This window comes from Rhinatrema bivittatum, chromosome 3 (assembly GCF_901001135.1).
Source record: "Rhinatrema bivittatum chromosome 3, aRhiBiv1.1, whole genome shotgun sequence".
Lineage (NCBI taxonomy): Eukaryota > Metazoa > Chordata > Amphibia > Gymnophiona > Rhinatrematidae > Rhinatrema > Rhinatrema bivittatum.
Window position 1 is genome coordinate 26145293 of NC_042617.1, and position 24201 is coordinate 26169493.

General features: G+C 46.7%; 1 protein-coding gene across 1 annotated transcript in view; it reads right to left on the minus strand.

The window, feature by feature from the left end:
• Positions 1-24201, minus strand: part of LOC115088476 (ALK tyrosine kinase receptor-like) — an 837313-nt gene that overhangs the window by 359385 nt on the left and 453727 nt on the right. Inside the window, exon 4 of the mRNA XM_029596749.1 lies at positions 9888-10083. Coding sequence (XP_029452609.1) covers positions 9888-10083 — 196 coding nt within the window. The remainder of the gene's footprint in view (positions 1-9887; positions 10084-24201) is intronic.

Sequence of the window (24201 nt, forward strand, 5' to 3'; positions counted from 1 at the left end):
TCGTTCTTCTTCCTTTTAACTCCATGGGGATCCCTGTTGGGAGGGATCCTGGATGGAACTGCAGCTTCACAGTCCTTGGATGGGTAAGGAAGAGGGGCAGAAAACACTTCCTTCCAGATCTTCAAAAATAACTTCTGGTTGCCAAAAAGGAAATAATACCACAGTTGCCCCTTGCAACGCGTCACCACCATTTTTTGGGGAGGTCTTCCCTATCCCTGGATGTCCTGAACATAGGGTTCCTCGTTCCCTGAATCCAGGAAAGGTAAACGTCCAGAAACTAAAATATTCCCAGGACAAGCACCCTGCAGCCTGGGAGAAGAGTAGAGCAGTGGAGCCCTCGACCTCTTCCGAAGGATACCCAGGCAGGATGGAGCCCAGGCAAGGATATAAAGTTACTGTCTCAGCACAGAGAGATAGAACTCTCCCTCTCCCCCCATCGTTTTTGAAGATTCACCAGATGGGTGTCCTTTTGAATGTTAGGCTTTGCCTTAACTCACTGTTAGATGATTTAAACCTTCTTTGTGCTTTCCTTCGAATCCCTGATGGAAGGGATCCCCTGGAGCAGGACTTCCTGTGCTCCAGTCAGGCAGGAAGGGCAGTCAAGGCCTCCCCCCGAATGGTGAACTTAATCTTCTCAAAAACTGAAGATAACACCAGGTCACCACCACTTCTGGGGTAGGTCTTCCCTAACTTGCACAACCCCAGACCCAGGGTTCCCCAAACTCTGAGCCCAGGGGGTGTACAGGCTCCAGAAACGCTTCTACTACTTAAAAGGTTAAAGTCCAAAAAATGCACTCAGAGAGAAACTCCCACCAGACAGGTTTTGTGCTGGCCGGGCAGGAAACCCTCCCGACTCTGACCAGGACTACCAAACAGTGCTTGCTTGGCTCCTCTGACTGGGCCTGTGAAATCACAAAAACGAACGTCTCACTCTACCTCTGTACTAACCAAAAGGACTGTCTCTCGAGCTGTAGCAGGGGAGCTGTTATATTCTGTTACTAGTGGGATGGCCATTCCAGACTCCACAGGAGGAAGGTCTGAATTGAATGGATCCTCCCATTAATCATCCTACTCTAACTAGAGGACTGATACTAAACACCCAGGACTTACTGGTAACAGAAGTGACTGTCTTTTACATACACAATAAACATGTTTCATATCACACTAGCTAATTAACCGGTGTAAAAATACATAAGCTGGAAAATGTATGTGTGTGTCTTTTAAATTAGAAATGTATGCACACATCTGTTGGCCCCGCCCAAGAAAGCCCCTAGATCATCCCTTTTTTAAGCACCTCTATGTGCACGTGAAAGTGAAAATATGTGCATATTTGGACTTTTATAAAATACAGAATATGCAGATATAGGCTACTTATGTTGCGATCCGGGCTAAGGTAAGGGCCACGAGCAGGCTCTTACCTTAGCCCGGAGGCCGCACTTCAAGCCGGGGCCTTGCCTGGGGCTGATGACACCAGGTGCTCCCGCGACTCGGCCACCATCTTGCTGGCACGGCAGGAGCCTTGCCGGGCCTTCTCGATGCGACAGGAAGCCGCCGACGTTGCTGTCTGGCTCCGCGGCCTGGAGGCCACATCCCCGGACTGTCCTTTGCGGCTGGAGCTGCTCTCCCTCCTCCTTCAAGTGGCAGGAGAGCCGCCTTATGCGTCGGGGCCTGTTTCCTCGGCCCAGCCCAGCTCCGTCTCCTCAGTGGCAGCATGGCTGCTGTCCAGGGTCCTGCCCCTTTCTCCTTAGGGGCGGGCACACGGCTTCACCTTTGATTTAAAGGGCCAGTGCAGGTGCGGCCCTTATGGAACTCCTCCCAGAGAGTTGCCTCTTCTGGCTACTTAAGGACTCTTCACTCATTCACTCATCGCCTTGGCAAGGGATCAGTCCTCCCTAGGACTTCTCTGTCTTGTTCCTGCCTGGCTTCCTTGATGTCTTCATCTCCTGATCCTGATGATATCTGCAGTATCCTGATGTTTCAGTCCTGATGACCCAGGTTCCGAGTAACCCATGCCTCTGGAGGTTCCTGTTTTTATTGTTGAGGTTCCAGCCCTCAAGTTCTCCTGTTCCGACCTCAGAGGATCCTAGGGGTTGCTCAATCCTTCCTTGTGTCTCGTCCTGAGCATGCCTGCTCCCCTCATGGTCCGCGACCAGCCTTCGGGCTGTGTAGGGGGCTTGGAGGACAGTGTGGTCCATGACCAGCCTACGGGCTGTGTAGGGCACCTGAGGGACTGTGCTCACCTGTCTCATCTGTTCCAAGTTCCAAGATCCGTCTCGTCTGTTCCAAGTTCCAAGAACTCATCTCGTCTGTTCCAAGTCCAAGGTCTCGCCTCGTTTGTTCCAAGGTCTTCAGCTATTCCTGACCTCTGTCTGGCCTGCCGCCTCTGCTGCTTCCTGTGGCAGGTCCGAAAGGGCTGGGAATGGTCGGAGGACCGTTCAGAGACCACCATAGCATTGGTGATCTTTCCAGGGCGTGCAGGTCCGGTGGAGGTTCCGGCCCTCCAGATTCCTCGTGTCCACCCAGAGGAACTAGTCTCACCGCAGGGGCACACATCTTGTCCCGCACCTAGGAGCGCTCCCATCCACCGAGCGCAACAACTTACACATGTATAAGCTAAATTTTACTACCATTAACAGAACACGTGGGGGTAACCTGCACAGTGCGGTAGTTACTACCCTTAACAGATCACATGGGGTAACCTGCATGGAGCAGCAGTTACTACCCTTAACAAATCGCATGGGGAAACCTGAATGGAGTGGCAATTGCTACTCTTAACAGAAACATGGGGGTAACCTGCAGTTACTACCATAAGCCACTTGCTGGGCAGACTGCTATTTATTTATTTATTTAATTAATTTCTTTTACTATACCGATGCTCAAGACCAGGTCTTATCGTACCGGTTTACAATGTAACTGAGGGGAAAACCAATTAACATCTAGTTAGAAAGTAAAGTTACATTAAACAGGGAGCATAAAACATGGGAGATGGAAGACAGGACAGGTTTTAAACTAAAACAACTGGAGAGTGATAAATATATAATCAACAAAAACTATATGTTAAAGATACATAAATATATAAAGATACAGGCGATTATTAACATGGTGAGTCCAGTGGGAGAAGGAGAGGGTGAGGTGAGTGGGGGGGGGGGAGGGGGAGAGGGAAATGAAGGGGGGGGGGGAGGGATTAGGGAGGGGTGGAAGGGTGAGAGTCTGTGAAGGTTGAAGAAGTTCCTTCAACGGTAGGCTTCTGTGAACAGCCAGGTTTTCAATTTCTTTCTGAATGTTGAATGGCATTGTTCCTGGCGTAAGTCTTGGGGAAGTGAATTCCAATGTAGTGGACCTGCTGTTGAAAGTGCTCGCTTGTGAATAGAGTTGTGGACCGAGGATTTGTTGGGGGGGGCCTTGAGCGAACCTTTGTAGGCAGTTCTGATCGGTCTTGCGGAAGTATGTAATTCGAGTGGGAAGGTGAGTTGGAGAGTGGATTGCTGGTAGACGGATTTGTGGATGATGGTGAGGGCCTTGAAAAGTATTCTATATTGGATGGGCAGCCAGTGTAGGATTTTTAGGATTGGTGTGATATGGTCCTTGCGACGTGTGTTTGTAAGGATCCTGGCTATGTTACTATGACACTGGTGTGTTACTATGTTTTATGTGTGTAACATTTTGAAAATTCACCTTTTAATGTTTATTTTGGTTTGGTTCATGTGATAAGTCTCTGGCAAGTATGCATAATTATATGTGAAAAATTGCTTGCATGCATATTTTTATGCACACAATCTCTGATGCAATTTTCAAAAATCCCTGAGTTTTATGGGGTGGATTTTAAATGCCCTGCGCGCGCCGGTGCACCTATTTTGCATAGGCCGCCGGCGCGCGCAGAGCCCCGGGACGTGCGTAAGTCCCGGGGTTTTTTAAAAGGGGCGGGAGGGGGCGTGTCGGGGGCGTGGTAGAATGACGCGGCATTTCGGGGGCATGACGCGGCGTTTTGGGGGCGGCGATGCGGGCGTGGTTTCGGCCCGGGGGCGTGGCTGTGACCTCCGGACCGGCCCCCGGGACCGGAACACAGAGCGGAGCAGCCGGCCGGCGCGCGCAGATTTACGTCTGCTTTTTGGAGGGAACAGGCAGCGTGTGCTGGGCTCGGCGCGCGCAGGTTGCACAAATGTGCACCCCCTTGCGCACGCCGACCCTGGATTTTGTAAGATACGCGCGACTACGCGCGTATCTTACAAAATCCAGCGTACTTTTGTTTGCGCCTGATGCTCGAACAAAAGTATGTGATCGCGCAATTTTTTAAAATCTACCCTTATTTGCATAAATGCTTTAAAAAAAATTCAGCCCATAATGTTGATGTTAATGCATTGTTTTTCTTGATAGTAAAAGCCTTTTCCCTTGTTCTGTGCCTATAGGAAAAGCATTTAGGGATAGATTTTAAAAGAAGCGTGTGTGGCCTACGTGTGTGCGCGCTACCCGGCGTGCGCATGTTATAAAATCCAGGATTGGCGCGCGCAAGGGAGTGCACAATTGTGCACCTTGCGCGAGCTGAGCCGCACTGCCTTCCTCCATTCCCTTCCCCCTAACCTTTCTCCCCCTAGCCCTACTCTAACCCACCCTGACCTTTATTTTACCTTTTGCGCCTGTCTCTGGGCACGCGTAAGTTGGGCACGCCGGCCAACTGCCGGCGCATGATCCCCGGCACAGCGGCAAATATGGCCACTGTGCCAGGAGGCTGACCCCGCCCCCACCCCACCCCACCCCCGTCCCGGACTACCCCGCCCCTTTAGTGAAGCCCCAGGACTTACACGCATCCCGGGGCTTTACGCGCATCGCCGGGCCTTTTAAAAATAGGTCTGGTGCGTGTAACCTTTTTAAAATCCGGCCCTTATTGAGTAAAACCCAATGATTCAAAGAAAGACTGAGGCATTTAAAAATAGTCAACTTCAAATCCTTTTGGGCAATTATCAAACTGCCCATCAAGGTGCAAATTGTTTGAAATAGACATGAAACAAAAATACCTAAAGCAAAAATGCCCCCCTGGCTCCTCTCCCGTCCTCTTACAGATGCTGCGTCTTCAAGTGAGCCTGGGCCCCTCCCCTCCCGCAAGTGATCTGGGACCAGAGCCACCCTGGCCCCCCCCATGTACCCCCTCCATAGAGTATTCAGTGTAGAAAGGGGCAGGATCAGTCCCCATTCATTCCTGATCTTCCATTGTAAGATGGAAAAATAAACAAATAAATAAATAAACGCTGCTGCCAATGCTTTATGCCTATAAAGCAAAATGGCGCCGGTCTCAGGGCCGGCCAGAGCCATTCTGTGGTCCTGCCATCTTTGTATGGCTATAAAAAGAAATGGCACTGGTCTCAGGGATGGCAGGCCTCATTCTTACCTGAAGGGGTAAGAGGAAACCAGGGAGGAGCCATGTCCGCTCTGGAGAGGGGGATTTCCAGAGATACCACCCTTTTTTTTCTAATCAACCAAATATATCTGAAAATATCTGAATATTTTTGGGTAAAGTCAATTTTTGGTTTGTTCCAAGAGCAGCGTTGGTGGTACTGGTGGCGGAGGGAGGCAACCAAGCTCCACCCCAGGTCCGCCTCAACTCTACCTTAAGCTCCGCCCACATTCCCACTGCCAATTCTTTTTTTAATTTTACATTTACAGTTAATCTATCTTGCATACATTCTTCGCATAAATCACAGTATAATTATTCATTCCCTGACTAATTAAATGCTTGATGATAAACAATCAGACATAGTGGTAAAGGAGAACGTGACAGAAACAGCATCACTGACAGAAATGTCAGTGCTAAGTGACTATTCTGTACTATGTAAGGAGAGAGAGAAGATCCTCAAGAGCCAAGAGATAAGAAAGCGTGCCTGGATATCGCTCATCTCACCTCAATAACTTTCCTATCTCGAAGACACCTTAACAAGCTTCAGAAAGAAGCTGTTTAATACAATGCAAATATTAAGATTTTTATATTCTGCTTTTTGGCACTTCAAAAGTGTACATCAAAGCAGATTACATTCCGGTATTTCCCTCTCCCCAGAGGGCTTACAATCTGAGCTTGTACCGGAGGCAATGGAGAGTAAAGTGACTTGCCCAAGGTCACAAGCAGCGACGGCGGGACTTGAACCCAGGTTTCCCTGGGTCGTAGCCCGCTGCTCTAACCACCAGGCGACTCCTCCTCCTGGAAAGCACTAGCAGTAAATTTCAGAGACTGAGAAGAGACCCAACACACTGCACCCAGCGCTGAGAGGTTCGTTCCTGATACTCTATGTGGAAGACAAACACAATATAAATTCTGTAACTCCACTTCTGTAAATATATACTTTGTGATGACAGACAGGCCCTCTCCCCCAACACACACACACACAGCCCTCTAATGATGGGGCAGAGCAGGATATTTTCCCCTACACCTCATCATACAAAAAAGGTTCTGGTGTCATGTAAGCAACAGAAACGCAAATTTCCTCCGGTACAGGAGCATTGTAAAATACAAAATCCTGGGGAAAAAAACAAACAAACCACTCAGTACATATAGTATGTAGCAAACCTGCCAAACTGCCGCAGCAGTAACTCACAAGCCTCCAAAAGCACCAACTCTACCTATGATTAGGCAGCACTGTAAACATTACATTCGGCTCTAGAGCACCAATACACCTCCTGTTGGGAACACAATGAACAAGACTACTACAGATCCCTACATTTATTTATTTAAATGTTTTATATACCGTCATTCCATGTGAGAATTACTAGTACATAACGGGTTATAGATAAAACATATAAAATATAATGAGTGTTACAAGATGGAAAACATTCATAGAGACGGAGGTAATACAACTGTAGATATCAAGCATGAAGACAGCGCTGGTGTACAGGGAATTGCAAAGGGGGGGGTTATTTTATAAGAAATATATAGGTTATCTGAGTCATGGGGAACTGGGCGTTTCAGTCAAGTGGAAAGCATTTTTGAATAGCCAGGTTTTTAAGTCACTTTTACTTTTCTTTTTATCTATTAAAGTTCGAAGGTCTTGTGGCATGGAATTCCAAAGTTTGATATATATATAATATATAGAAACTCCATGCTAGCAGTATATCTCACCTGAGTCACACGTGCAAAATAACTATCAATAAATACAAAATAAGTGATCACAAATTAAAAACAGACAAAAACTAGAATGGCAACCTCAGGAAACCAGCCTCTAGAAATAGAAACAGACATTAAGGCCAGGCCGGGCCCCAGTCTCTGTTCTTGTGGGGAGTAACGCTCGAACAAGAAAAAGGACGAAGTCTCAGTGGCAGCCACGTAATACGGTATTGTACTCGGGCTGCGGAGCCTTTGCCATTTTTCTTCTGAGGATATGGATAAGGGTGGGGGCAGGAGGGAGAGAAAGCAGTAGGAGGCGGAGTGGAGAAGGGAGGAGAAGGGGGAAGAGATTACAAAACAAGGTGAGGGAGCAGAGAGGAGTGAGGAGGGAGGCAGAAGAGAGAGGAGAGGGGATGGGACAAGGGGAGAGAGCAAGAGCAATTGAGACTGTGGAGGGATATGGGGTAATGAAGGGGAGAGAAAGGGATGGGGGGAGAGATGAAGTGTGCTGAAGAGGGGAGAAGATGGAGATGGGGAGAGATCAAGAAAGAATGGGGAGAGAGAGAGTCAGCGAGATGAGATGCTGATGGAGAAAGAGGAGGGGGATATAGGTGGGGTGCTGAAGAGAAAGAGGAGGGGGGCTGAAGGAGAGGCAGGAGAGGTCTGGTGCTATGTTGGGCCTGCCGAGCTTTTGTTATTTTTCTTCTGGGGACTAGGGGTATGGGTAGGGATGGGATGGGGTGGGTGAAGGAGGGAGAGGAAGCAAGATGAGGGGTGGGAGCAGGGGAAAGGAGAAGGAGGGGGCAGAAAGGAGAGGAGGAGGTGGAGAAGGGAGGCTGAAGTGAGAAGAGGCGTAATGGAGCAGACTGAAGGAAGCAAGGGTGGAGAGAGAGACAGGGACTGAGGGGAGAGGCTGAAGAGGTGGATGTGGGAGAAAGGTGGGATGCTGGTTGGGCAAGAGGAAAGGGCTGGGAGCCGGGATCAAAGAGAGGAGAGGCCTGCTCTCCAAGAATAAAGAAGGCTCTGAGCAGGCCTCAGCCTCTTCCTCTTTCTCCCTGCCCCAGCCCCCTCCCCCTCCAGCGTCCCTCCTGCCCTTCCTCTCTCCTCCTATCCCCACTCCCACTTGCTCTCGTCCCCCACCCATCTTCTCCTCTCAGTCCCCCTTGTCTCCCCAACCTTGCTTTCTCTCTCCCTGCCCCCACCTCCCCTTTGGGCCACATCCTCAGCTCTCAGCATCTGATGATGTCATTCAGGTGCCGGCAGCCAAAAAGGAGGAAGCGGTCCGAGGCGCTGCAAGGCCGTGATCCCCCGCTCTTTAGTAGCATAGAGGGTGACTGAGGGGCCGGGAGGCCCGCAGGAAGGAAATAACGTCCGGTTCCACCTGCCACCAATGGCGTATCTTCCTTCCGTAGCTGGTGAAAATTTGGGGCAGAGATATGTCCTTTGCGGACACCAAATTCCAATACCTATGGTTTGTTCCATTCGTAAAGAAACCACAAATTGACCTGAAATGTGCATTCAAGGTCAATGATTGGACGCCTCTAATAGAAAATATTCTGCCATTTCAGGTCGGGGCTTGCTGCTACTGTATTTTATCAAAGTTTCACCAAACATACATCAAATATCTCCAACATATGGGGATGTATCCGAGATATCTCTTTACATTCTACGACCTCTATAAGTGCGATGGACAGTACAGTAATGTCACTAGAGACAGCCTGTAATGTAACTAGCATTTAATTAGAATTTAACATCAAGGAGTATATTTTACCTTTATAACAGACACCAGATTAGTCAAGGCAGATCACAGCACATTACAAATAGCAAAACAATTACTAAATCATAGCCTGACTGTCAGGTGAATTTTAAGAGCCATACGCGCATGTATTGGCCCGGCATGCGCTGCGTGTATTTTAAGAGGTGCCCGGGAGATTTATACATATCTCCCGGTACGTGAGTAACATTTTTTTTTCATAAAAGGGGCAGGGCACAGGCATTGGTCTGCGCACACGTACATACATATAGCCGACTTTATAAAGGTGCGCATATACACGCGTATGCTACAAAATTGCCGCATCCATGTGCGTGAGCCAGCTAACGTGCACACTTGTGCTTCCTCGTGCAGGTCTTAAAATTCACCTTTGTGTTTGCCCAGCCATGAGAGTCAGAAGTCAAAAGTACTTTTATCTGTAATTCAACTTTCTGGCTTATTTATTTATTTATTTATTTATTTATTTATTTATTTATTTAAAAAAAAAATTTTTAATTCAAAGATGTACATTTTTTTAAAGCAGGAAGTTGTCATGGTGACATGAGTTGTAAACTTTTGATATCAAAGTTAGATGTAAACCGACGCGATATGATTTTTCATGAGCATCGGTATATAAAACCTCTTATTTATTTATTTATTTATTTATTGTTTTTGTTATACCGAGTTTCATGACAGGCATCACATCAACCCGGTTTACAAATAACAAAGAGTGTACAGCATAACGTAACGTAATAAACAATATTCTCAATAAGAACCTTGAACTTTAAATACAGTGAATCAGATAAAGGATGTGAGAAAGTTACAATAAAACAGGGAAAAATTAACTTGGAACTGGAAGAGGGGAGAGAATGAACAGAGCAATATTTACATTTCAGCCAATTAATGTAATAGAATAGCAAAGTGAATAAAATAAAATAAAGCAATGAGACAAATAGCTAAACAAGCCATGAAATAAAATGCACCTGTAGCAAAACATGCATTTCCTTAGTAGCTGTCCAAGTACAATTCTGTTCCGGAAAAGTAACTCACCCATTTCTTTGCTGAATCGACACTGGCAGGATTTCATGGCTAGTTTTGTTGTCCAGAAAAACTCGAACAACGTACTTCCCTAGCTCTTGGACATACACAGCAACTTCCAATGTACAGTGGTCACTGCTGCTCCTTAGCCATGGGCTCATAACCATGGGGCTTTCACTCTCTGATACATTCAGGAACAGGAAATGACCTGTGAAAACAAAATGGAGACTCAGAGCCCAAAAAGTAGACTTTTATTTAAACTAAACCCAACTATCTGAAAAGGTTTCTTCCATGATTTCTTAGGCATAGCTATTCTCCCTTTCTCAAATTGAAAACCCTAGACGAGCCCAGGGTAAAGGGATTTTCTGTGGGTTTGTGACCTTCTTCGCATACACATTTTCTATATTTATTTTTTTATTTTGCACGTTTGGTTTTCCGCTATTTGGGTTTCTGTCATGGCAGAGTACAATCTATAAAATAATCAAGCTTTCTGCCAAATCTCTGGGCAGAAATCTTGTGCATGAAGCCAGGCTCCCAGGACAGCTGAAAAAAAAGACAAAACCAGGTCATGAATGCCAGTTTTCACTTGATTCTGAATTAATGGGTTGCTTTGCATGATATTACATCAGCGTAGGTCATTAACTCTTTGCATGATATTGCATTGGAGCAGGTAATTAACTCTTTGCATGATATTGCACTGGAGCAGCTTATTAACCCTTTGCAAGATATTGCATCGGAGCAGCTCATTAACTCTTTGCATGATATTGCACTAGAGCAGCTCATTAACTCAGAATTGTAGTGACTCCACATAAAAGTTTACTACTCGTGATGTGGGGTAATTTGTGAATTTATTCTGCAAATGGGGCCTATTCATGCTGAAGCACCAGCATTTTCTGATCATCTCAGGCCATTTTGCACATTTCTGAGTATGCAGAACGCCCTCTGCAAAAAATTCACAGGTTAGGACATTGACTTTTAAGAAAGGCTAAGGTCACTTGTTTGGGATACTTAGTAAAGGAATCAGTCAGCAAGGCAGAAAGTTCCCCATGGGGAGAGACTCATATTATATTTGCACACAGCTAAAGGAGTAATCTTGTATTATCCCAAGATTCTGAAAATGACTAAAAGCAACGTATCAAATCAGCTTCAGTACGGAAAGACATCCAAATTAAAATTGCAGACTCTAGAAAATAACAAATCATGAATCCCCACGGGGAGAAAGCAATGCATTATTAGCATTGTTTCCCAGCAGGAACACTAGTAGAACATGTAGAAAAGGCAGATTTCTGCTTTGCTGACTCTACATTATCGATATCCTAAATCACTCTCAAACAACTCAGACCATTTATGCAGCCAATGTGCTGCTGCGTTTCTAAGGCGTATTCATCAGGAATAGTTAGTCAGAGGGCTTGTGCTGGTGAGTGACTCCTTGATGTAGGGTGTGACCAGGCCAGATGTGCCATGGGTCTGAACCACTGTTGCCAACCTCGCTTATTTCCTGCGAGATTGGGCTTCATTTCCTAGTCATTCGCGGGGTTTTTTCCGATTCGCGGGTTGCTTTTAATTGGGCTATTTTTCTTGCCAATCGCACTGTTTTGGGCTTGTTGGGCGGGACTTGTACTCTGATGTCACAGTGATTGGCTGCTGCTGCTGCGATGAGGCCTGTCCATAGCAGGCGCACCCTAAATTATTGCAGCAGTAAGCCAATCAGAGCTGCAAACCTTTCAAAGGAGCATGTGTGTGGGCGGACCCAGCACGGCATGGCAGTATCAGCAGCGTCGCACGTGGGCAGACCTGGAAGGCTAACAGGGCATTGCAGCAAGCAACAGAGAAGGAATCTTCTGTGCAGCTGCAGACCTGAATGCTGAAGGGAGGGTAGCACTCAGCTGGCTACAGCCAGGTATCAGGAGGGGAGGAATGAGAATGATAGGAGGGGGGAATGAGAGTTTGGGGGCCAGAGATGTGCTGTGGGGGCTGGGGATGTGCTCGGAGGGGGGTGGAGAGGGGGGAATCAGTGTGGGGAGGGGAGGGATGTGCTGGGAGGAGGGAATCAGTGGGGGCCAGGGATGTTTTCGGAGGGGGTGGAGAGGGGGGAATCAGTGTATGGGGCTGGTGTTTTTTCAATTTCTTCTACACCACTTTTAATTTCATCTAATTTTTTTTTCTCATTTCTTCTCCCTGCAGCAGATCACCTTTGTAAGAAAGCCTGTCCATATCTACTGTTTCTGTCATTGGCTGCTACGCTACTAAATGGATTTGATCTACTATAGCTGAAGTAAGGAACTAAATGATACTGCTAAGCATGGGAAGAGGAACGTGAACTAAAAGCATGGATTCAGCCTGTTTTCAGCAATGAGAGTAAGGCTATGTGCAAATTTTGTATGTGTGACATTCGTGTACATCAGGCAGACCTTCTGCAACCTGCTAGAACAGAGAAACATGCAAAAAGCTAAGCTCCTTTGTCATCTATGCAACTCACAGACATTGGTGTTTCAATTTCACGTGTTTTGGGCTTTTTTTGGGCTTGTTTTTTTGGAAAAAAGTGCTTGTTCTTTCATGAAAACCTGGCAACCCTGGATCTGAATGGGCAAACCAATCCTGCTACAACAGAACTGTTTCTCGCTCAGCATTTTTAGCAGCTCAGTTCCTGGACTGTACTATCGATTGCCTTGGGTTCGAGTCACCGATCGTGCTACTTAGAAATATTTCCAGCATAGAGGTACGTATCAACTTTAATAAACAAAAACACAGCAATCCTGGGGAAAAAAACCCAAAACTCAGAAACCTTGACTATCTTGGGAAACCAAATAAACAACCTTTATGTGGGTTATTATTAGTCTGGACCTCACTGAATCCCATAATCCATTATCAGCTCCACTGCAACAGCATGAAACCTTATTATTCCTTTTCAAATACGGAAGCCACCATTCTGACATCAGCTGTTATCGCCGCGGTCGCCGCATCAGCGACCGGGCTCCTACCTCCTCAGCTGGGTCCGGGGGTCTGCCGCAAGCCGCGGGAGCCAGGGCCGGCCTGGCCGCATGGCGGTGATCCTCCCTCGTGGAGGACGCCGCCGAGCTCGGGAGATGGCTCCGCCCCCGAAGGGGAACGCGCGCGCGCGAGGGGCCGGCTTTTGACGGTCCAGCACCCGGATGTGCTGAACCGCCCCCTCTCTGACGTCAGCACCGGCGGGGAATTTAAGTCGCCTTCACTCCTTCCTACTTTGCCTTGCAACGAGTTCACTTCGGTGGATTAGTTGCTGCTCCAGGTGCCCCTGTTTCTGCTGGTCAGTCTCAGCATTCCAGTTTCCAGTTTCCTGTTGCCTGCCTTGATCCCGGATTGTCTTCTCGCTTCTGATTCCTGCTGCCTGCCTTGACCACGGATTGTTTCCTCGCTTCTGATTCCTGCTGCCTGCCTTGACCACGGATTGTTTCTCGCTCCAGACTCCAGCTGCCTGCCTTGTTCACGGTGCGTCTCTCTCTCCTGCCTTCACGCCTGTTCCAGTTCCGGTCCGGGCCTTCCACGCCAGTCCTCGCCTAAGTCCCAGCGGTCCGGGTCCCTACGGGCTCCTCCTGGGGGGACCTCGGACTTCCAGGGTGAAGCCACCTAAGTCCTAGCGACCCGGGCGTTCACAGCTCCTCTGGGGGTGTCACGGGTTTCCAGGCGAAGGTTCATCTACGGCTGTGCGTGTCTGCCTCCCGACCACTTCCCAGCAGGGGTCGGCCCAAGGATCCACTTCCGGATTTCAACATCAGCCACACTTAAAACTGGACAGGGGAGGTGCTCCCAGCGTGCTCTAACCACGAAGCCACGGAAAGAAGCTGAAAATGCTTGCCCACACCTTGCCTTACAGAAAGGGCAATTTTCAAAACTTTCCACAGGGGTAAACAATGCTGTGCCCCTGTAAAAAGCTGCACTGAAACCTGCTCTTCCCCTTCTGCAAATAAAAAAATACCCACACTGTCCTCAATGTGGGCTCCTTTACCCGCCGGCAGAAAAGGGTGGAGTTGGGACGAAGGGACGCGGGGGAGGGAAACTACACCAGGATGCTTTCATTTTGAAAGATCTGTGCATACTTTCTGGCACCTGTTTCAAATCAAGTACAAATGTACATGGGGAACACTGTACTCGATGGTGGTGCTGGGCCCCGGGATTTTCACAGGGAAAAGCCACAACTTTGAAAATAAGCTGGTTGTACCCATGGCACCGCGAGCCCTACTGTTCGTTTTAAAATTGCCCTGTTAAATATGTTCAAACGGAGTTACAGGGCCCGACTCTATAGGAATCAATAGGAAACAAAGATTAATAAAGGAAATTCAAATCTTTTACCTACTGAGGGTAATTTTATAATAATAAGTTATGCATGTAAGTCATGTAAGTTATGCATTTCAAAAATGCATGTTATGGACAGACGTTCACTTTGAAAATTATCTGACATGACATGTACAAACTGACCCGCCACAAAGCTACACCTGTTCTTTATAGGCCTGCCTGGCAGGACCGCAGACCACTTTTACCTCCGGCCCCGAGGTTGACCCGTCAACAGCAGATGCCAGGAGAGACCCCCGAAGACAAACACAGCAGGCTGCCACATACCGGCCACCTTTGCCGCTCCTGGAGACGCCAACGCTGCTCTCCCATGTTTGCCTGTCAGGCCGCTGCGCTCAACCAGCCTCTGACGCCGCACCTGCCCTAGGCCTTCCTAAGGTGCATGCACGCGCGTCCATCCTTGCCCTTCTTAAAGGGCCAGCAGCAGGAAATGATGATCAACGCTTCCTGATGACATCACCACCTTGAAGTAGTGGATTGCCTCATCGTGGTCCTGTTCCTGGCTTCGTCTTCTTGGGTCTGTGTCCCTGATTTCTGTTCCTGGTTCCTGTGTTGGCAGTCTGGTCTGTGTTCCTGAGTTCTCGTCTTCTTCGTGGTCAGTCCTCAGTGGCTCTGCTCCTCCCTATCCTCTCTCTGCTCCTCGTTGCCCTTCGGATGGATTTCTGGTATTCACCTTGGCCTGGACTCTGACTCTGATTGCATTCTGCCTGCCTCTGTCCGGTGCAGATTCTGACTTCACTCGCCTTTCCTGTGCGCTAGACCCTGGCCTGCAATTCTAATGACTCGATGGATCCACGCTTAAGATCTGCCGGCCCCGTCAACCAAGGGCTCAGCCTAAGGGGAACGAGGGCTGGTATAGGTGAAGCTCCAGTTGGGCCTCTGCCACAGCCAGCACTGCCAGCTGACGGTGGGTAACCTGCGGGGCTCCTCCCTGCAGGTTGCGCCAACTCCACCTCGGTCCAAGGGTCCACGCCCGCAACATTTTCAAAAGAATTACATGTGTAAAATTAGCATAAATGCATGTAAGTAGCTCATACTTGCACACATGCTATTAAACTTCAAAGTTGCGTGCATATTTTCAGTTTACATGTGCAAATAAAGGGGGTGTAGGGGCATTCTGAGACGGGGCTGAAGAGTTATACCCGTAAGTTGTTATAAGAGACATAAGTAACTTTCTCATGTTTCGCACTTTTCCCCTTGTTTGATGTAAACTGGTGTGATAAGACTTTTTGTCCTGGACATCGGTATAGTAAAAAGAAGTAAATAAATAAATATACGAGTACATTTGGCAACATATTCACGCAATTTTACACCTGCTAGTTACCTCAGGCAACTGATCTCAGGCTCTTCTGTTGTCAGATATTAGGTGGGAGGGAGATCTGAGTGATCGGGGGTATTCAATAGAGATGTGAATCGGAACCGGAATCGGTTTGGATTCCGGTTCCGATTCACATGTGGGTTTTTTTTCATCGGGCCCAATCGCGGTTTTGTTTATCGGCTGCGCCCGAGCTGATAAACAAAAAACCCAGCCCGACCTTTTAAAAGTAATCCCTTTGCTTCCCCTACCCTCCCCCCCCCCCCCCCCCCCAAAACCATTTTACAGGTACCTGGTGGTCCAGTGAGGGTCCCGGGAGCGATCTCCCGCTCTCGGGCCGTCGGCTGCCACTAATAAAAATGGCGCCGATGGCCTTTGCCCTTACCATGTGACAGGGTATCTGTGCCATTGGCCGGACCCTGTCACATGGTAGGAGCACTGGATGGCCCGCGCCATTTTTAAAGATGGCGCTGGCCATCCAGTGCTCCTACCATGTGACAGGGGCCGGCCAATGGCACGGATACCCTGTCACATGGTAAGGGCAAAGGCCATCGGCGCCATTTTTATTAGTGGCAGCCGACGGCCCGGGAGCGGGAGATCGCTCCCGGGACCCTCACTGGACCACCAGGTACCTGTAAAATGGTTTTGGGGGGTGTCGGGAGGGTGGGAGAAGCAAAGGGATTAATTTTAAAGGATCGGGGTAGGTTTAGGATTATTTTTGTGTGCTGTTTTTCCCGCCCTCCCCCAAAACGATAAGAGAACCCCCACGAACAATATCGTGGGGTTTTCCTATCCTTTCGGGGGAGCCCCCGATTTCAGACGATTTTGAAAATATCGACGATATTTTCAATCGTCCGAAGCCCGATTCACATCCCTAGTATTCAAGGTAAAGAACTGGGAGTGTCTCAATGACCTGGAGAAGGACTGGGTGAACTGGAGGAGGTATAGACAAACTGGAAATTACAACTGCACATGCATGTTTTAAAATATACCACCTTGAGCCTATGGTATTAATGGTGTGAAAATGTTAATAAAGAAGTAAATAAAAAATAAAATACCGACTTCTGCGTATAAATCAGGGTTTTATGCAAGCTAGTTATATTTTGGGGGGCATAACATATTGTTATGCTCTTCCAAGTCAACCGATGGGTACAAGAGCAGAATCAACAGGACAAGAGGAGATACGCAATGTCACCTTCCGAAACCCAGCAAGAAAAACACTGCATCACTTAAAATGCTTACTTCAGTCACAGCAATACGTCCGAGGGCTCATTCCTCTTCCACACCATTCCAGCAGGATCATGAGCACACGCATTCATATGCGTGTGCTCATGATCCTGCTGGAATGGTGAACGTGAGTGACCGCATCCATCACGTGATGTTGTGTGTGTGTGTGGTTTGAAGGAGGGCTGTGAGTTACATATGTATATGTTAGCTTGTATGATTGAGAAATTACTGTATATAGTAGTGACAGCAGGCACTATAAATAGTCTGCATGAATCAATCCTGCATTGTACTATCTTAATACTGTGGATGTCTTTTAATAATCCAGTCATCCTAAGAATTCATAGTTCCATGGATTTTTGTTGTGCGCCTGAATGTATGTAAAGGGGTTTACAAGCATGTAGAAACTGTATGGGGGGCAAATGTGTGTGAGAAACAGAGCAAGGCTATGAACTGAAGAAAAATTGGACCTAGAATACTATGAAAGATGATATGCATGCTGTATAAGTGTTATGGATCATGTCTAGGGCCTGGGTGACAGACAGGGAAGCAGAGAGATCCTTAGCAAATGACAAAGAAGTCCAGAAGTCAAAAGCACAATCCGAGTAGGTTGAGGTCAGAAGCCAGGGAATCCAGATAAATCAGGAAGAAGGAACAAGCAGGGGAAAGCAAGAACAGGAAAAGGTTCTGGGAAGCAGGATCCAGGAACAAACAGGGTCTGGCAAAAGCATGAACAGTCCAAGACAGGTCAGACAAAGAGTACAGAAACCAGGGACAGGAACCAGGAAGTTCTGTAATTCAGGACAAGTCTACCCAGAATTCAGAAACAGGACTGTGTTGAAACAGCCAGGGCCATAGCCAGAGAAAGAACTGAAATAACCTGACTAATCAGGGTTGGCTACTGCTCTGCCAGTCTGGGAATAGAAGGCAGGATGGACCTCACAAATACAAAGAACACAGCTCCATAGAAACAGAGGAGCTATTGGAAGACCTTCAGCAAGAGGTGACACCTAGTTCACTCAAGCAAGGAAGAACATCAGGAGGTCTCAGGGCACCGATTCAAGCCCCAACAGTGCCACATCCTCACAATAAGTTAATGCAGGCACTAGGGTCAAATCAGTATTTTTTTTATTAATCTTTATTCATGCTCTTACAACTATATTCTAACAAGTTAATTTTCAGAGGAATTACATGCATGAAATTAGCATATATGGAAGCATTTTCGGTTTTGCATGCATATCTAATGATGTGTATCGGGGGTTTTTTTAGGTTTATGGTATGGTTCGGGTCCCCCGCGGGTAATTTCGTTTTTTCTGCGGTTCGGGATTTTCTTTTTTTTTTCGTGGTTAGTGCGAAATACGGAAAAATGTCCTTCGTTTTTGAGCACCCCCAAACCATGACAAATTAGACAATTTCATTGAAATTCCTAATTCTTTAAAATGAATGCACATCTCTAATATTTACCTATGCAAAAGAGGGGTTGAACGGGGGCTTTCTGGAGTGGGGCCAAGAGGAAAGTATGTGAGTTGCTATTTTATAAGAGATTTACTCAAACGCATTAGGCAACTTCTTCGCACAATATTACGCCTATTACTATTACTTAACACTTCTATAGCACTACACAACATACACAGTGCTGTACAAAAATCTCAGAAAAAAAGACTGTCCCTGCTCAATAGAGCTTTCAGTCTAATAAGACAAACTTGGGACAGTTCATCAAATAAACTAAGACAATGGTTAAAAAAGAAACGGAAAAGAACGTTAATGAGACTGAAAGCAGACAGTCAGGTCTAAGATTCAGAAGTAGCCTCGAAAAGGTGGGTCTTTAGATGGGATTTAAAGATGGCGAGGGAAGGAGTTTGACGCACCAGTTCAGGAAGACTATTCCAAGCACACGGCGCAGCCAGGCGGGAAGCAGGGAGTCGGGAATTGGGAGTTGAGGAGAAGGGGCACAGATAGGCGCGACTTGCCTGATGAGTGGACAGCTATCTTGCTAATTATCAAGTGCAATTGATATCAACTTCGTCTGTCTGCTATTGTTGAATGGGAGGCCTGGGTAGACTGGGGCACTTTTGGGTGAAGTGCTAGAAGGGTCTCAATGAACTAGGAATGGACTGGGTGAATTGGTGGTGGTATCAGCAAACTGGTGATTTTAATTATTGGTGCATTTTTAAAAATATATGTCTCTCTGCATATAAATCAGGTTTTACACACTTTCAATGCATTGCTGATATTCGCGCATAATGAAACATATGTACATGTGTTGGGCGGGTGGACATACTGTTAGGATTTTGCCGGCTACGCATCATCATCCTACCCTGCTGCCTCCTTCTATGATATCTCCTCACCAGCAGAGACCTCTAACAAACTTTTCCTCAGCCATTGGAGCCAACTCCTTAGTGAATAACCTGACTCAGCCTGTGGTGCAGCCTTCTCTCCACCAGCGATCCTCAGCAGGCTTGGCTTCCATAACGTCCCAGGTTCCTTCTTCCTGCCTGCACCGTACCCTGCACCTGCTCTATTTAGACTTGCCTTGCCAGAATCTCCTCGCTGGCTCATTGAGTCATTCATGGCTCTTTGGTCTGGCCTCTGTTTTTTTTTTTTTCTTGCTCTGTGGCCTCTGGATCTTCGCACTCCCTGCCTTGCCTTGTTTACTTCTTGCCCCTTGCCTTGCTCTGTGGCCTATCTAGGCCTTATCATGTACTCTGGCCTATCTAGACCTTGCTTTACTCTGTAGCCTATCCAGGCCTTTCCTGACCTCAACGTCTGGGGTTCTTGCTTTGGGCCTCCTAGCCTTGCTGCCTTCGGGCTGATACTTTTGGTGTTCTGTGTGATTCTTGTTGGTTCATACAGTGTCTGCCTTGTCTAAACCTGCCCTAGTCTGCTTTATTTGAGTCTTGTCTGGTATTGTCGCCCACTGCCCCCCTGTCCATTCCAGTATCCTGACCATAGCCCCTGTCTGTTTCTGTAACCGGTCCACTCCTCCCTGCCTATCCCATTGCACAGTCCATGCTCCTTGCCTGTTTCTGTATCCAGGCATCAATTCATTGTTTGTTCCAGTCTTTCTGCTCACTACTTCCAGCCAGTGTCTGCCCAGCCCTGACCAGCTTATCAGCCTGTCCAGCCACGTCCTACTGGCCCCCAGAACCCAAGGGCTCAACTTGCGGGGGAGGGGCCTGGCTAGGTAGATCCTGCCTTGTGATCCTGCCCTGCTTCTGAGAGGGTAATCCTAACCCCCACCAGTTGTGACACATACACATATTTTATAATCTGCACGGACCAGATAAGTGCATGTTATAAAATCCTATCTTAGATCTCCGCGTGTCCATGTAGATGAATGTATGGGGCCATATGGTTTCAAAGTTATCCTCATTGAACACTTCTTGTCAGGAAAAGTAAAGCTGGAAAACAATACAACGGTGATAACCTACTAAAGAGAAAATAATGCTACTCTTCACATAAAAGTCCAAAATAAAAGGAGGTGAAGCAGTCCAACAACTAAGGAAAAACAAGATATAACAAACTCTAAGCAGGAAAAAAAGATGGAGCCAGTATTTTAGCAATAGAGAGGTGCATTTTTAATAATAGGGTGCATATTTCCCAAAAACAAAACATTCACAAAACTTTTTTTTTTTTTTATTTGTTTAAAGTGAAACAAAAAATGGGCTGATCGTCACATTTTACACTTTTATTTCAAACAAATGCACATCTCCTGTATGATAAAAGCCATTTCTCCTGGGATATAGCCTAGACTAAAGATAAGAGTGCTTAAAAATCCAAGAGGTGGCTTCCCTTTCTCTTGTGATTGTTACACTCACATAGAGCTCATCATGGAAGGGGGCTGATAACGTACACTAATATATATCTGTGGTCATCTTAGCTGACACGTGGGGCTGCATAATGCTCCAACCATCTCTGACCCCTTAAAAATACGCCTTCTCAGCAATATGTACAGTGGGAGGATAACTTTAAAAGAAATGTGCGCAAGCTCATATTCACATGTAATGGGCTCGCGTGCACATATGCACAGATCATAAAATAACAATCCAATATATAAATAAACCCCCAGTGTATTATAATTTTTTACCGAATATCGAAAAAAATTCTTTGCTGACAATCAAGTCTTAAATTTACAAGCTATTTAAAGGTGAACCGCAAAGTGTCGTGGGACCCTTGCGCTTTACCAGATGGTTAAACTGCAAAACATTTTTGAAAGGTAGAGGAAGGGTTTCATATATAGGTTTCTCAGCCCAACACAAGGTCTGTTGAATTTTCAAGTATAATCATCAACCAAACCTCCTCCACCTATGGGTTTTTTTTTGAAATTCTGTGCAAACCCTAGTGAAAACTGCAGAAACAATTTTTTGTGTCCCTTAAAACCAATTTTTCTTAAATATTATTTGTAAAATACTCAAGCCTCTTTTAATGAGATTTCAAAGTCCCGACTTATCTGACGATGTTAATCCACCCCCACCCGACGTAGCTACGTTTCTGGTTCGCACTGGAACCTTTCTTCAGGGGATATGTTCTTCTTAGAGCAGTCAGGTATACCGCGTTAGCTGAAAATCCTCTATCAAGGCTGAAGTTTTCCAGACGCTATACAGCGCTCTTTCTATCCACGCAAAAGTTTTCCAGATGCCATACAGCGCTCTTGTTCTCTACAAACCTCTCTCTAACGATCCAAGCTTTTTAAGCTAGAGGCACAGATGATATGAAGCACCAATCACAGCCCACATCGCCGCGACGTCATCGCGTATTCATTCAAACTAAAGAGCCCCAATCAAGAGCCTCATTCATTCCCCGGGGAGCTTGTGTGTTCAAAGTAAAGATCCAAAACGCCTCACGTTTATTTAACAAGCCTTCGCGATTTCCTCCTCTCGGTGTAGTGGGTATGTGATCTATCACTGTCCATTTCAGAGTACTATATGAGTGTCCATGCTGTTCACAATGTGCAACAATTGGAGCAGATAAAGTCGATGTGTTTAATTTCGATTTATGTTCATTTAGCCTCACTCTTATTTTGCGGGTGGTCCTGCCGATATATAAGCCTGGGCATGGGCAAATGATTGCATAAACTACATGATCTGAATTACATGTGGTATTATGTTTACGATGTATCAAATACCCTGTCACTGGTTCTTGCCAGCTTAAGCCTTCAATACAGTTTATACAATGAGAGCATTGTCCGCATTTATGATGTCCTGAAACTGGAATATGAACTTTTGTGGCAAATTGAGCATGTACCAGCTTGTCTCTAATATTGGCGCCACGCGTGGTGACGATAAGCGGTGTCTCTTTAAAAATCTCATGGAGTGCTAATACATGCCAATGGCGTCGTATCGATGATGAAATTGTATTTGTAGCCACTGACTGTTTTAAGACACAAACAAGTTGTGGACAAGCTTTTGAAGGTTTATACTGTAGTAGGCTTTGTCTATCAGAATATTTCGCCCTTTTATAGGCTTTTCTGATTGCCGATTTCGGATACCCCCGTTCGAGGAATCGATCGCGCAGATTTGCTGCCTGGAGCTCAAAGTCATTTGTGGTAGAGCAGATACGCTTTGCGCGAAAAAACTGACTAGCAGGCAACCCGCATTTAAAAGAGTGAGGATGATGACTGTGGAATTTTAATAAATTGTTTTTATCTGTGGGTTTGCGATACATGGTAGTCCTAAACGTGTGTTCTTCCAGACTAATAGAAACATCCAAAAAAGATATCTGTGATCTTGAATATTGTATAGTGAATTTCAGATGAGAATCCTGGCTATTAATCCAATCATAAAAACAAAGCAATTGCTGTTGAGTGCCACTCCATACCAACAGAATGTCGTCGATGTAACGGACCCATAAAGTGATGTATTGCCACCATTCAGCTTTATACACAACATCCTCTTCAAATTGCATAACGTAAATATTGGCGGTAGTAGGAGCCAACGGTGATCCCATAGGGATTCCATGAATTTGCCAAAAGATTTCTGTGTTAAACATAAAATAATTGTGATACAAAACTGTCTCCAATAGTTGTAAAATCACGCCAGTGGATATGCGTTGATGGTCGACTCTGTGTGAAAGACATTGATTGATTATTTCAAATGCTTGCGTCTGCGGGATGTTGGTATAAAGCGCAACAATGTCTAAAGTCACCAACATATAATTTGAAGATGTATCTAATTGAACCGATTGAAGTTTTTGCAACAAATGAATGGTATCCTTCACATAGGATTTTGCTTGTATAACATAAGGTTGCAAAATTTTGTCCAATAGTATAGCAGGGGCTTCTAGAACAGAATCATTAAGCGACACAATGGGACGTATGGGAGGCTTGGTTAAATTTTTATGGATTTTAGGCAGAGAATATATAACCGGTATACGCGGGTGATCAACTATTAAAAACCTTTTTTCTTTGTCTGTCAGTCCTGAAGAAGATTCAATTATATTGCTCAAAGTGGATAATAATGTATCAGTAGGATATGCATCTTTTCAAGAAAACAGGTGTGAATGTGGCTTACACGTGCAAATGTTTGCGTGCAAGTGGCTACATGTTGAGGAAGTGGACCCTTGGCCCGAGGTGGAATTGATGCTACCCGTGGGGAGTCCCCACCGTCGGGAGGCGGAGCAGAACGGGAAGCGGAGGCCGACTGGAGCTTCGCCAATACCAGGCCTCATTCCCCGCAGGTTGAGCCCTTGGGTACCGGTGCCGGCTGGTCTTAGGCGGGGCCTCCGCGTGGTTGATCCCGAGAAAGATGTTCGAGGCAGGGAGCCAGGAAGCAACGGAGACACAGGGTCCGAAGGAGCTGAGTTCAAGGCAGGGCCTGGATCCAGAAGCCCAGACAGGCTGAAGTAGGCCAGAGAACAGGAACAGATTAAGTCCGGGCTTGTAAGTAGGCAAGAGCCTAAGTAAGGCAAAGTACAAACAGTCAGCTGGAGGCAAAGTCAGGTTCAAGCTGGAGTCAGGGCAGGCGGCCGGAGACAAGGTCAAGTACAAGCCAAGGTCAGGTGTGAGCAAGAGTCAGAGCCAAAGAATCCATTCAAGACGTGGTCAGGAACAAGCGAGGGCCAAAATCAGGAATCCGTCCAAAGCATGGTCAGGAGCGAGTGGGGGTCAAAGCCAGGAATCCATCCAAAAGGTAAACAGGAACAAGCAAAGGTCAGGAACAGGAAGCAGGTATTGGAACTCGGGAACGGGAACTGGAACAGGAACGCAGGACTGGAACAAACAAGCACTGGAGCAGGAACAGGAACATGAAGCAGTAGCAACTAAGCACACGACAAACGTGGAGACCTGTTGCCAAAGGAAAGATCGGATGGCGGGGACTGCCTTAAGTAGCAGGGCCCGGTGACGTCATCATCTGGGGCAGCGGGAAGGTTTCCCGCCGCGGCCCCTTTAAAGTTGGGGAAGGAGCGCGCGTGCACGCCTAAGGCAAGGTGATTGGAACTACATGGTAGTGGTGTCTCCCC